At 39.0% G+C, this 15,529-nt stretch overlaps 1 protein-coding gene across 1 annotated transcript in view; it reads left to right on the top strand.

Annotated features, from left to right (window-relative positions):
• The window catches only part of ipo11 (importin 11), a 152,455-nt gene that overhangs the window by 36,645 nt on the left and 100,281 nt on the right, over positions 1–15,529 (top strand). Inside the window, exons 9-14 of the mRNA XM_032516504.1 lie at positions 1,674–1,744; positions 1,928–2,120; positions 3,544–3,696; positions 4,566–4,609; positions 6,477–6,536; positions 9,716–9,750. Of these exons, the coding sequence (XP_032372395.1) occupies positions 1,674–1,744; positions 1,928–2,120; positions 3,544–3,696; positions 4,566–4,609; positions 6,477–6,536; positions 9,716–9,750 (556 nt within the window). The remainder of the gene's footprint in view (positions 1–1,673; positions 1,745–1,927; positions 2,121–3,543; positions 3,697–4,565; positions 4,610–6,476; positions 6,537–9,715; positions 9,751–15,529) is intronic.

Raw genomic sequence — 15,529 nt, 5'->3', positions numbered from 1 at the left:
AGAGCATCTTCTTATTTCTCTTTCTGTCCTTGTAATCTTTCTCCTATTCATTCTATTCAAGTTTTTCCTATGTTTTCACATGAGGTTTGTCATGACTGATGGGACAAATAAAATTATCTAACTATCAACAGTTGGCACCGTTGTTTCTTATGTGGGGTTCATGCATTGTACCTTTTTATGAGGGCGTAGGCTAAATACTTAAGGAGAGCAATGTTTAAAATTTTAACACATGCTGCACTTGTGCCAGAAACTCATAAATTGTCATATATTTCACAAACTAGCCCTAATGTTTATTTCTTTTGAAAATAAATGTGTTTCTATTTCATCTGAAAAAAAGTGAGGGCGCACACTTCCCAAAATGTCAAGACTTACTTCTTTAAAGTGGCTACGAGAGCTCTCAGAACTTTCAGTTTGTAATGATTCAAGCGGCCCCTTTGGACAAAAGCGGTAGTGTTTAACTACACCTGTTGTTGTAAAGGTCTTTTTCCCCACTGTGGGACACATAAAGGTTTTCTTATCTTATCTTTTCCTTTTGCATATCTGAAAAAAACATATCCGCATTTGAACCTTTATACGTGAAAATCATGGATAAATACTATACTAGATGCACAAATCTCCCTATTATCTTGGGCTAGTAACAACGATAACAAAGGCAACCATAATGTCCCTGATTCAACAAAAAATACGGAACGTCCACGGAGGGAAGCTTGTATCACCCACTGTATTAATGAGTTTGCGTTATCATGTAGTTGTGATGAATGTTTTGCTCAGACAGAAAGTCATTCAAGTACAATAAGAGAATACGTTACTAATGCAACATTACATTTCAAGTAGGTAACTTGGCCTACTTTGGATTTATTGTGAGCTTTACCGGGTGTCACTGTGCCACTAGCCAAAGCATTAGCAAGAGATTCTTGTAGTAACTAACGTAATAATAATAAATAATAATAATAATAATAATAATAATAATAATAATAATAATAATAATATAATAATAATAATAATAACAACAACAACTGAGATTTATATAGCGCTTTTCTTAAAACCCAAGGAATTACAGTCGTACAAAAAAAAAAAAGGCTAACGCAAACACGGACTGAAAAGAAATAAAAACTGGGCGCTAAATGACAGGGGGACTTAAATAGACTACTGACGTACGACCAAGTCTCGCATTGTAAAGTTATTTGCGTGAATAGACATACCTGTCTGAAAGGAAGAGGGCCAATTCAGGGTCGAGTTTGAATCCTTTACATCTGTTAAAAGCCAGACCAAAGCTGACTCGGGTTCTCGCCCTCTCTCTCCTTTTTAGCTTTCAGTTCTTTGTTCAATTTCTTTTTTTTTCCTCTTTGAAATCAGAATATGTGGTTGTAGAGCCGGTCTGTTTGCTGTAAATCATTTAATGACTTAGCAAGTAAAATCGGACCTGGGCAGACGCATTAATAAAAACTATATAAAAATAGCCTTCTTTTCACTCTGGTCTGCTGTTAGAGGTCATTTATGATCATCTCATGGAAAATTAAACCGTTTCAGAAACATTTAAAAGTTCCTCGTAGCTACTTTAATTAAAATCCATTTGATTCCAAAGCTTCTTTAATATGAAGGTTTGAGAATTATATTACTTAGTAATATGCTGCTGTTACTGTATGTAACAATACTGTATGGTTGTGTTTCAGGTCGGCAGGTTGGTCCAGACAGCACATGTCGAGAAAAGCTGGAGAAGATAATCATACTGTACACTAAAGTTGTAAGTGAAAGTGTATATGAATGCATATTAATGCATGACATGTCTGTTTCATTATTAGTGAATGGGTTGTATGTTTTGCCACAAGAAAGTTACCAATAATAGCGTCTAACAAATGTTCATCTCTCTCTTGTCCCTTCTGTGTTTGTCCTTCTTCTGGACATTTCTTTTCTCCCTTCCATGTAGTTGTTAGATTTCCTGGAGTACCATCCGTGTGCATTTATACCCCTAATCCAGCGTTCCCTGGAGTTTGCCGTCAGCTACCTATTTACACCTGCAGGGGAGGGAGTGACATTTGAACGCTTTATCGTTCAGTGCATGAACCTCATCAAGATCATTGTTAAGAATGATGCCTACAAACCCTGCAAGAACCTCGAGGGTAGGTATGAGTGCTTTGGGAAAGAGGAGAATAAGAGATGAATAAAGCGATAACACAGTGGAGTAAAGTACATGGTATTTCAGGTCTATGAGAAGCCATCTGAAAACGCCACTAGCTCTTCAAAGCTGATCCCTGACAGTGTTTTAAAAAAAAATGCAACGCTGTAATACCACCAGGGTCACAACACCATAGCTCATGTTTATTTCAAGCTGACAGAGGCCTCCAGTGCTTCATTAGTCGTTGTCTTTCTTCTGCCAGATAGTGTGCCAAATTGTAGATCTTTCTTCTAAGCAACTGTTACTTGTCAGAGAGCTGAGCAACAGTTATTTATTTTTTATTTAATTAATTTTGACAGGACAGCTAGGTGAGAAAAGGGAGAGAGAGGCGGGTAGACCAGCAGGGAATTGTCACAGGTTGGATTTGAACCCCGGACCTTTGCGTCGAGGAATAAACCTCTCAGTACATGTGCGCCTGCTCTACCCACTGGGGCAAACCAGCCACACAGCTGAGCCACATTTTTGTGGTTCTTGTGTTAATGCATTGGTTTCATTTGAATGTTTGAGTGTGCCATGGTGGCAGAGTTAAGTTCAACTTCAGGTTTGCTTTCCATTTTCAGTTTCCAAACAGGAAAACCCAGTATTTTAAGTAGCTGAATTACAAAGCTAAAGGGAAAGTTGAGCCTTGACAGACCAAGCTCAGCTCAGAGCAGCTATGTGACTAATTTATGAGGTCCATTCTGTCATTCAGATGGACCGACAGGAAGACCCACAAGTCTGAGAGTATTAGAACAGGGCCCTTACTACTATGCCAGTAGTGACATGGAGGTCAGGGGCCACAGGTAAAGTTAAAATGACCAGCAATCTGGGAGGTTGGGTATTGGTTTGACTCTGGAAGTAAAGTAAAATGTTCTTTTTTGCTTTTTACCAGAATTCTAGTTTCCCCTAAAATGCTTTATGCATTTTGGCTGTTAAAATGTTCTTAAATCATCCACATTTACTAACTGAAGCAGAGATATTCTTCCAATACAAACTATAATGAAATGTATAGTTTTAAAGTGAGCATGCAGACTACAGAAGATGACTCAGAACATTACTTAACCTGCTCCTTTTACTCTTTTGTTCACGGCTTCTAACAAAGGCTTTTGCCTGAAATTAAGCCATTTGTGTATGAAGCTTACTTTTATATTTAGAAAACCTATACTAAATGTTCTTTGTACTGATCATTTTGACATAGCTGTGAATTCCACCATGAATTAGATTTAGACATCGGAAGTGTAGAGAAGTACAAAGAGGAGATAGTAGTTCTAATATGACTGTAGACATTTTGTTTGACAGATGTTCAGGTAAAAAAAAAAAATCTTTTCTACCTTTCTTTTTTTCTCACTTTTACTCTTCCTCCTCTCTCTCCGTCTTCCCACCCTCAGACAGTAAACCAGAGAGTCTGGAGGCTCACAAGATTAAGACGGCATTCTTTACACACCCCACACTGACCGAGATTGGACGCCGGCTCGTCTCACACTACTTCCTTCTCACAGAGGAAGAGCTGGCAATGTGGGAAGAGGACCCAGAGAGCTTTGGTAATATCACATCCCCAGACACACAGGCTGAATCCTAATGTGCAGACTTATCTGCTCCTGCAGACTGCCAGAGTTAACAGGCACGTTCTTGAGAAGTCCACATTACCAAATTCTGAAATTCATGAAGTCAGCAATCGCCACAATTTGTGTACTGGTGATGCTGTATTCATGCATGAAGGTTAGGTGTTGGACACACTAATAATAGCCCAAATAGTCATTCCTTGAATAGTCAAATGTATGGTTTTCATACAACTTTCACCCAACATCTACCATTACCAGAGTTAATGCTGTGCAATCTAAGTCAATTGAGCGTTTTGTTATGCAGATCAAACAATATGAAACTGAGATTAATCTAAAGCAGCAATGCTCTACACATCCACATGTTGTAAAAAACCAAAAGTACTGATGTGGATTACTTTTTTCCCTTTTTGGAAAAATGCTCCACGAAATAGATAAGAAAGTAAAGATGTTGGTGTTTGTAGCTAGGTGTGGCAGAGATTTTGTATATCTGTGACAAAGTTCTCGGCAGCACCGTGCCCGTGCATACTTGATAATAATGACAACAACGACTCAAATGCAACACTTGATTAAGCTGAGGCCATACATGTAAAGGCCCTATGCGGTTGTTGGGCATGTAGATTTAGTCTTCCAGTCAGACAGAACCCCACATGTATGTACAAATACATTTGCACTTTTTCTCAGACCAAATGTACAGTGTTTCAGCTGAGCAGCCCCCATTGTAATCTCCAGACCTGCATTTCCTAGTAGGTAACCATTTGCCATCTCGGAATCTAGTTCAGGCCAGTTGTGGCATTAGCTTGACAGTCCTCCATAGACAGCAGTCCTCACACTTTTCCTTTTTCTTCTAGCTGTTGAAGAAACAGGCGGTGACTCTTGGAAATACAGTTTACGGGTATGTAAAACACAACAACACACACACAGAAATTACATTTATTACTTGTGAAGGGGTAAACCGAAACTCAGACAGAGAGGTCCTCGATGATTTTAAGTACTTTTGTGTTCTTGTAATGCGTAGTGATGATCGTTGTACACACAGTCCTCCACCCTTCCCTCAACTAAAAAATAAATGACGCCAGCCTCCAGCTTTACAGTGGAGAAGAGGAGAAATTATTTTAACAAGAAACTGAATCTGGCCCCTGTGTTTAATCAAAGTGTCTGCTTTGCCAAGATAAAGTTTACATTTTTCAGGACAAAAAACAGAACTTGATGTTTTAGTTCCACCCTTGAAATCATAAACAAATGAATTAAAAGAACCATAACACATTACAGCAACACTTTTTTAATTTAATGCAATTGCTGTAATATTACCTTTTTTTACAAATATTTTTTAGTGTGTGCTATTTTTTTCAAATTCTATGTGGTGCCGCATAGTAGCATCATAAACCAGTTAGTGGTCCCTGGGGCTGTCTCTGTCTCTGTCTCTGTGGCTGTCTAGTTGATAGTGGCTTATCTTGAGCTCTTTTTCGGTGTCATGACATAATCTCTTATTCAGTGTCTTAGTTTTTTCTTTTTACCCCTCATTTCTCTTCCCTTCTCTCTCTGTGTTAAGCCCCATCTACTTACTTTTGTCAGTTCGGCTGACAACCTTCTGTTCTGCTGTTATTTTTAAGTGTAGTAGAGGATTTATTCATTGAACCGCATGGTCTTGTTGTCAAAGTTCTGATTCGCTTAAAGCACACTGGCATTAGAGTCTAGAGCTTATTCAATAACTAATTACTTCACAATTTAGAATTATCAAATGAAACACTGAGCTAGTTGTTCTTGCTTTTAGTTGCATCAGTGTTCTTTTTTGTTAGGTCAGTGTTAGGGTGCTTTTGTTAAAAATAGCTCCCTAAAGCTGCAAGTTTTCAAAGACACATGGCTCTGTAGATCTATGCAAAAAAGGCTAACTGTATTGGTTGCAGAGGCTAATCTTAGACTATATTTTGTCCTAATATAGCATCTGAACACACACACACACACACACACACACACACACACACACACACACACACACACACACACACACACACACACACACACCACACACACACACACACACACCCTTGTATGTGTATTTATAACTCTTGAAACATTAACTTTTGTTCCCACAGTAAATGCCCTCTTTTAACCTTTGTATTAGCACATTGTGGTGCTCAGGATGATTCATGGATCAAATGTCACTCTCCATCTATTCCTCCCATGGTCACCAATTTTAATAGCTGATTATAGATGGCCTCTCCCCGTCAATATATCACCAGTCTATATTTTCCCAACAGAACAAGGGTTTGTGTTTGTCTTAATCCTGTATCTGACATCTGACCTCTTGCCATCAAGGCGGAGAGGTTATACCTACAGTACATGCTGTGAGATGTCCCACACATGCACATACCCTGTAACACACAGCATGTGTTCTTGAATTGGCTCAGCCCATGTTGTCAGCTTTCCTAAACCTTTAAGTTTTTATTTTTTTTAACATTAAAAACCCAAGAAACTACTGAGGCTGGTTGGAGTACATTTTTTTCTTTTTGAACACACACAGACAAATATCACATTAATATTTTATTGAACCCTGAGCTCCAAGCGTGGCCATTGTTTGTCTGTGTTTGTACATGAGTCTCTTTGTATTACACGTATCCCAGGTATAGGTGCCGTTCCCCTTCACCATCACTAAGTGCCCAAACAAACCAATGCAGGCTGCTACGAAATGGGAGAACTGGGAGAAAAACAATGATTAACCTTCTTCCTTTTTGTCTCGTCTGCTCTCTTCCTTCATTTAGCCCTGTACAGAAGTATTGTTCCTGGATATCTTCCACAACTACAACCAGACACTGATCCTTTCTACTGGATAGGGTTCAAACTCCGGGGTCTTGAATGCATTTCTATTATTCCTCCAGTCTGCTTTTTTAACATCTTTCATAAAAGAAAACGGTACTCTTTGTCGTTTATTCTAACCTTTAAAACTTTGCTTTCTTCATTCGGCTTTTAAATCTTTTTAAATTCGGTTTAGTTAAAACCCTTTACTTAAGGTGTTTTCTTTGGAGGTGCCCGGTCAATTTTTTTGGGGTTAATTTAAAAGTGTTTTTTTTATTTGTCCCCTCAAGGATTAAATCCTTTTTAATGTTTTTACAAATTTTAATTATTAAAGTTTTCTTTTTATTGCATGCACCCAATCCTTGTAAAATGCTCTTCAGATAAAATTGCCTTGCACTGCGCACACAGTATGCCCAAGTTTCCTTTCCCATATGTCCCCCTTTTTACTAAAAAAAGTAGCCTTGCCTAGGAGTAAATTATACATATTTCATGTATCAGAAAGCTGCAAAGCATCTAGGTTTGTTTGTGTTGCTTTTAACAGTCGCAGTATGTTGAACATGCCATATATTGGTTTGACAGCACCTTCAAGTTCCCTGGTGACGACCTCCACCATTACAACCACTCACAACTCTCTAGTATCACATACACCACACTGTTTGTGTAGTTTTTGTTCTGTTGCTGAATTAGCAGCGCCATCATCCCTCAAGTGACCGGATTACGGGGTTGTCTTCCGGGGCCGGCCTACCAAACTGTTTTGTTGTTAATGCAAGGGGAAATGATTCTTTTGGAGAAAGGAAAGGGGCCAAATGGTGATTCTGGGGTTGAAGAAAGGTTGTTTCGAGAACTGTGTACACCCGGACTATCAAAGGGGGAACCGACCGGTAAAATTGAGACAAGACTGAATAGGGGGCCAGTAGTTTTAATTTTGCAACTGTGTATGTTGGTTCCACTGATTTTTTAAAATGATACAATTTTTTATTATTAAAAAAAATTGAACTGTTCATGTTCAAAACAAACTAAAAAAATATCTGGGGTATGTGTCTTCTTTGCGGGCCCAAACCATTGGGGAAAGACTCCGTTCATTGCAAATGAAGGATCAGGGATCAATAGGCTTCCCTTTTTAAAACCCTCATGTGTCCTTGGGAAAATTACCCTTTTTCCTATATCAATGTTTTTTTTAATTTAAAACCAAAAAACATGATTGTTCCCCAACCTTTTTGGGCAAGTACAAATCCACTTTCATTCTTTTGGGGGTTCATAAATTGTATAGCATTTTAAAAAACAAATAAAAAGGGGTTTTTGAAATAATTGAGTAAACTTACAATTCCATTCTGTGTTTCCTCAACATCCTTTCCCCCTTTTTAATTTTAGTCAAAATTTAATTTCTGTTTTTCTAACCAACATGTGGTTATTCCTATAATGAGTTTTTTGACCAAAAATTCCCAAAATACTGAAAAACAAAAGTAAATTTTTAGTGTTACTGTGTTTTGTTACAAATAAAAAAAAGGGGCAAACTTGAAAAGGGCAAAAATGTAAAAAAATAGAAATGTCGTTTAAAAACAAAGTGTTGATTTTCAATTTGACGGAAGACAACCAGGGTTTACATCTGTTTAACTCTTCTATTTACAAAACCCCATTTTATCAGCCAGGGTATTACTAACTGTTTTTGGCTCAAAAAAAAGTCTGACTTTGTTAAAATTACTTTTTTTTATCTTTAACACAAATTAAAGGGTTTGTTCAATTTTCTTTTTATAAAATTCTCCAACCACAATCCCAAAACAATGAAAAACCCAGGAGCAGGAGGCTGGGTAAATTGACTTTTTTTAAAAAGCTACGGGTGCTAACAATCATTTGGGAAAAGATAAAATCTGAAAAACGCAAAAACTAAAATATGATTTTTTTGCAAAACGCTCCTCACTTATCTCTTAGTCCGGGGCACTTGTTTCCCCCTTCCCCTTTTTTTTTTTTTACTTCCTCTTTTACTCCTCTCCTCTTAGTATTTTAACTCTGACGGTCGGGCGCTTCTCTTGGTTGCAACATCAAACTAAAACACGACAGTTGGATTTCCTGCTATTAGGGCCTGTGTAGAACTAATGCCTCGAGATCGCACGCTTTCTAAATTTTTTAAAAAAGCAGGTCCCGGATGATGAAGCTGTGCTTGGCAGCGCATTTAATTTAAAGTGGCTGTTAGAGCTAAGCTCGTTGAAGAGCCAAAACACTTTATGACGCGGGGCTGTTTTTTTAAAAAGTCAAAGTTGTGCAAATAAATTGCTTGAAATTGCTTAAAAGATGGGGCCTGTTTTTTTTTTCTCATTGAACTGAGCTTCAAAGTGGACCAGAAACCCCCTTGCCCATCCTATTTGTCAATTGCAATGACTGTGTAAATGACCATTAATTTTCTAAAAAATTAACACCTGCTTAGACCCTTTTTTTAAGTGACATACTGCCCCCTGCCTTCATGCATAAACCACCCTGAAAGGGAAAAATATAAATTTTTTTTATCCTGGTACGGGGAACATCTACTTTTTCACTTCCTGTCTTTTGACATTTCTTACCTTCCTTTTCTTTGGCGTTTCTTTTTTCCCTTTCCTCTCACCCACAATCACACCACTCCATAGAGATCTGAACCCAAAAATACTCCTGCACAGTGCACCTTCATAAAACAAAAATGCAAAAATTGAAAAAATTTCAGTTTCCCTCTGTTAATTCCTCCCCCCCTTTTTTACTCTTTCCCCCTTTCCTTTTTGCCATCTCAGAAATTTATTATTTTAACCCCTTGTAAAATAAAACTACATTGTTCCCCATTGTACATAACCGAGGGGACTTAATGGGTAATTGTAAAAAACGTATCCCCAGGGGAACAAACTTTCCATGGTTTTTCTGAAGTAGGGCAGTGCCACTATAGGGTTTTTACTGTATTTTTCCCCTTTAAACTCCCCCTTTTTTGCATATAAGCTCATTAAAACTTTTCTATACCCCCTTTCCTTCATAGCTTCACTATACTTTGCATCTCTTTTCTGTTATCGGGGAACTTAAAACTATTCAAGTAATGCAATGCATTGCTCTTGGCTAAAGCTCTTGGCTACTGTGACTAAATAATTAAGATATTCTGACTGTTGTTGTGGTTGTTTTGTCCGCAGTTTACAATGCAGTTTGGGCTGGCACTTATGACTTTTGACAACGTGGGCTTTGGGGAATGGGTTTAAAAATCGCTTCTTGGGGGGCGCAATTTGGGCCTCACGTATGGTGCATTTGTCACAGCGTCTTTTACAAACATCTAATATGGATACCTTTTAAGTAGTTTTTGCTAAGAATTAATTCAACATTACTAAACACCTAAAATGTTTTCCGGTGCAAATCATCCACATCCTAATGTCTAATATACTCAAAAAAGAATGTGGTGGGCTTTCCTCTGGAGGTTTTGTATTGTTTTTTTGTATAACTGCATTTACTAACTAATTAATTTCTTCTGGGGCCCCTTGTATGATATATTTTTAAATGCTTCATTTAGAAAAGGGAATGACCTTGAAAAAACACATTTTTTTTTTCACGAATTCTAATGAAATGTGGCTTGGCAGTTCTTTTTTAAATGGCTTTGTTTAACTGTACGTGGCTCACTTTTCAACTCAGTGGTTTCTCTCTTCTGTTACATTCCTTTTTTTGGGGCTTTGCACTTAACTATTTTCCTTTTTCCCGCTATTGTTACTGCCAGCAGCAAAGTCAGGCCTCCCCCCAAAGGTCTGTTTGCGCTGATGCTTGGGGTCATGTCGCCAAGGTAACATTTAAAAACTGCTGCTTTTATTCACCAAACACTCTTCAAGCACATCAATGGTCAAACACGCACCATACAGGCTAATTAAAAACAAAAAACCAAAATCTCAAACCTTATCATGTGTTAGAACCGACATAACGTGAGCTGACAAGGGTCTGTAGAAATAAAAAAAAATGAAGTTGCCCGAGTTAGGTTACACAAAGAAGACAAAAAAGTCCCCCTCCACGCCCAAAACAAACAAAACAAAAACCAGCAGCTTCAAAAAGGGCGGCCACCGGCTGGTGCTGACGCAAAATGCTTTCTGCGTGTCCCTGTGGGGTTTGCCACAACCCCGGGGAGTCGATAACCCCTCCGCTTTGTAGCTGGGTCCCCATTGCTGTGGTCATTTCTTTTTAAGTTCAACTCACCTCCACATTATTTTATGTTTTATATTTGAACAAATTGAGCTCATTGATAAAATGAGCGGCACAGAGATGATGCCAAACACCACCGCTGTTGTTTTTCCTGTGTCTTGTGCACTCAAGATATACTTATCTCCCAGTGGAGTGCATTAGTCACAATAATGTACTCCCTCAGACATTTCACAAAAAACCCCGCTGGTCAAATAGATGAAGCCATCGCATAAAAAATTCTGACATGCTCGATCAATGCTCGGAGAGGGTACCCAGGCATACAAAGAAGACACTGTAGAAGATCATCACTGTTGCTTGTAGTGTTACTGTTATGGATCTTACCACAAGTCAGTAACAACAACGCACAGTTATTTAAAATACATCTACCAGTAACTAAATTAACCAGTACCCCTCCCATCCAGCCCACATCTTCTTCCCATGCTTTTTTCAAAGAACTTACATATATATTTGATCTAAAAAACAATCTTTTAAAGCAGCATCTTTTTCAGGACCCCATATGCTGAAATGTATACACATTCAAATGATCTGTAGGCAATGTGGGTGTATTTGATAAGCTGGGGAACTGAACTACACATACCTTTTATTTTTGTTTCCTATCTTGTCACCTTTTTCACTACTCCAGTGTTTGCAGGTCAGATTATGTATAAGTCATTTACTCCACACACTCTCTGTATATCTTTATTCTCTGTATTTATATTTTTCCATTACAAGTACTTACTTTTTCAATATTATTGATGGTCACAGGTGAATATAACTTCTATTATGGTTACCTACTTTATTATTATTACTTTAATTACATATTCGATTTAATTTTAACGTCACTTACTTACACTGCAATATTGTTTTCATGTACTATGGCAACCGCACTTTACTTTACAATACCTTTACTTGACGCCACTTTACTTCAGTCTACCTTCTGCTCATTGTTTGTTTGCCTGTTTTTCTTGTGTGTTTACTTGTTTGTTTGTTTTGCTTTTATTGTAGAAAATGCTACTGTAACAAGGGAATTTCCCCGCTGTGGTATGAATAAAGTATCATCTAATCGGATCTAATCTAATCTAAGGCACATTCACTCAGCGGCCGGAAAGTTCCAAATCCCTGTTCCATACTATGGTGACCCACGATTGAAAGAGCTGTCACACTTTGTGGTAATGACTCAACAAGGGACCTGTAGTATCCAAGCTGACCATGCAGACATCAGTGCTTTGACTGCTAAAGGTTTATAGGCGAATGTTTCTTTTTACTGATGCTTTCAAGTTCTTTCCAAAGGTGTTCAGGTGGATTGCTATCAGGGATTTGCGAGGACCAGGGGACTCATGTACAGTGGTGTGAAAAAGTGTTTGCCCCCTTCCTCATTTCCTGTTCCTTTGCATGTTTGTCACACTTAAGTGTTTCGGAACATCAAACCAATTTAAACAATAGTCAAGGACAACACAAGTAAACAGAAAATGCAATTTGTAAATGAAGGTGTTTATTATTAAAGGTGAAAAAAAAATCCAAACCTCATGGCCCTGTGTGAAAAAGGATGCCCCCCTTGTTAAAACATACTATAAACTATGGTTTGTCCCCCACCTGAGTTAAATTTCTCTAGCCACCCAGGCCTGATTATTGCCAAAACCTGTTCACAATCAAGGCATCACTTAAATGGAGCTGCTTGACACAGTAAGGTCCACCAGAAAAATCCTTAAAAGCTACACATCATGCCGAGACCCAAAGAAATTCAGGTACAATTGAAAAAGAAAGTAATTGAGATCTATCAGTCTGGAAAGGGTTATAAAGCCATTTCCAAAGCTTGGGAATCCAGCGAACCACAGTGAGAGCCATTATCCACAAATGGCGAAGACATGGAACAGTGGTGAACCTTCCCGGAGTGGCCGGCCGCCCAAAATTACCCCCAAAAGCGCAGCGCGACTCATCCAAGAGGTCACAAAAGGGCCCCACCACAACGTCAAAGAAAATGCAGGCCTCACTTGCCTCAGTTAAGGTCAGCGTTCATTGCCTCCATCATCAGGAAAAAGACTTTGGCAAAAAATGGCCTGCATGGCAGAGTTTCCCAAGGAGAAACCACTGCTGAGCAAAAAGAAATCAAAACTCGTCTCAATTTTTCACAACACATCTTGATGATCCCCAAGACTTTTGGGACAACATTCCTGTGGACCCATGAGACAAAAGTGGAACTCTTTGGAAGGTGGTGTGTCCAAGTTATCTGGCGTAGAAGGAACACTGCATTTTATAAAAAGAACATTATACCAACAGTAAAATATGGTGTGGTAGTGTGATGGTCTGGGGGTGGTTTTGTGCTTCAGGACCTGGAAGACTTGCCGTGATAAAAGGAACTATGAATTCTGCTGTCGACCAAGAGATCCTGAAGGAGAATGTCCGACCATCTGTTCGTGTACTCAAGCTGAAAACGAACTTGGGTTCTGCACAGACAATGATCCTAAACACACCAGCAAGTCCACCACCGAATGGCTGAAGAAAAACAAATGAAGACTTTGGAGTGGCCTAGCCAAAGTCCTGACCTGAATCCTATTGAGATGTTGTGGTATGACCTTAAAAAGGCCGTTCATGCTCGAAAACCCTCTAATGTAACTGAATTAGGACAATTCGCAAAGATGAGTGGGCCAAAATTCCTCCAGGACGCTGTAAAAGCCTCATTGCACGTTATCGCAAACGCTTGGTTGCAGTTGTTGCTGCTAAGGGTGACCCAACCAGTTATTGGGTTTAGGGGGCAATGACTTTTTCACACAGTGCCATGATGGTTTGGATTTTTTTTCATCTTTAATAATAAACACCTTCATTTACAAATTGCATTTTGTGTTTACTTGTGTTGTCCTTGACTATTGTTTAAATTGGTTTGATGTTCCGAAACACTTAAGTGTGACAAACATGCAAAGGAACAGGAAATGAGGAAGGGGGCAAACACTTTTTCACACATCTGTATAAACGTTGCGTACGCTGGTTTTCACGGACACTTTGCAATGAATAAAAAAATTAACTTGACGTGAGAATGTGCGGGCCGTCTGCCAAGTCTTTTCTGGCTCTGCAACGTGGCGAAGTCTAACTGAAAAGTGCTGAAAATCACATTACACCGTACAAAATAACGTTTCCACTTCACTTACCGTCATATGTCTGTGATGTCTATGAAAAAACAGAATTTTATCGACTGTTTACTGATTATGTGGATACTTCACATCTTTCACACTAATAATTGTTTAATTCGCAGGCTACTTAACCTCTATGAGGACAGGAAATTGAAATGAAAGTCCAGTAAGAAAATATTTTCAGTCATCCTCTGTATTTTCCATGGATGAAATAGCTTACTCGCAAAAAGATCTGCACGGGAAAATGCAATAGTATCTGGGAGTCCCTACTTGCGGCGGCTCAGACATTCATGGGACCCATCTCCCCAGGAACAAACCCTGTGTCGGGTGGGCAAACTCATTGGATGTGTAATTGATCCCGTGGATGATTTGTAGGCTGTGTAAGTGAACAAGGTGTACCCATGCCACCAAACACAGGGCCGTGTTGACTGTCTTGATTCCGCACATATCTCTGTTACTGTAGTCCTATTTATTATTTCAAAAATGAGTGGATCTGTGTGCGCTGTCATCTGCCGTGGAGACGCTGGCCTTTGCTAACCTCTTCCCCTCCTGAGTCGGGTCTCCCGCCCGCTGGACTCCGTTTCACTGAGCCTACTAACGCTTACATTACATCAGGGGGATCAAACTGCTTATTGTGCATCATTTGGACTGACACTGAGATGCATGTCGTTCTGTATCTGGTGTGGCGCTGCCGCTATTGGCTTGATTTCCACTTCAACAGTATATTTCTTTTTTTTTTTAATTTCTACCATGGTTCGGCGCTTTCACCATTTGCCACTCTGGGCATTTTCTTTTATTGCTTATCCAAGATGACAAACCTCCAAAATGAACATTCTTTTCTCGCCTCCACCTCCGCGATCAGCACCTCCAACGTTACAAGAAGTTTTTTTTCCCGTCTTGCAGCGGGATAACCTGTTGTGATCGGACAAAAAATGACATCAAATTTATAGTCATTTCCAAATGAATTTATGGGAGGAGGCAAGGTGGGGTCGGTGGCTCGTTCACGTGTGCTCAATTTCACGCGGTGATGTATAAAGGAAAGGTGCGCGGGACCTGGCGTACGCCCGGTTTTATACATGTGAATATTTCTTTACGTGGGTACTTTTCAAGTTTTGGCTGTATGCCATCTTCTGGTATGAAAGCTGTTTAATACATGAGGCCCCAGGCCATGAAATGTGAGTTGTAATTACTTGAAATGGCCTATGCCAGCTGACTTTTCTCCATTTTGTTCAAGTGTTTTGTGCTCTCATACATTCAGAGAAATGCCTCAAATCATCCTATCTGGCACTCAAAAATAATAATTCTTTCTTAACAATACTTTTTCTGTGTGTTCAATAACATTTAAAGTCCAAATGAAATAACATTGTCATTGCTTTTCGTGGTAAAAAATAATGTCAACGTATTTATTATTAACTGTAAAAATAGTATGGCCAGCTAACAAAGACAAGCGACATGGGCTAAAATGTTTTCCCAACTTGGCAATATCCCACCAGAAGCAGAAGGACAATAATTATATTGGCATCTGCCAAAACCCCATTCAAAGCAGATTTTCTGGCCGACACACTTGCACATTTGTTGCCGTTACCATAGTATTCCCAGATCATTTTGCACTGCCTGGCTTCCTTCGCCCTCTGGGCATTAGATGTTGGAGGGGTTTATACTGCTTGCTTATTTGGACCTTGATTTACATCACACAGAACATAATGAAATACTAAAAATGAACAACCCTA

This window comes from Etheostoma spectabile, chromosome 5 (assembly GCF_008692095.1).
Source record: "Etheostoma spectabile isolate EspeVRDwgs_2016 chromosome 5, UIUC_Espe_1.0, whole genome shotgun sequence".
NCBI lineage: Eukaryota > Metazoa > Chordata > Actinopteri > Perciformes > Percidae > Etheostoma > Etheostoma spectabile.
The sequence above is the reverse complement of the archived record's forward strand: the minus strand, read 5'-3'. Positions and strand labels throughout refer to the sequence as shown.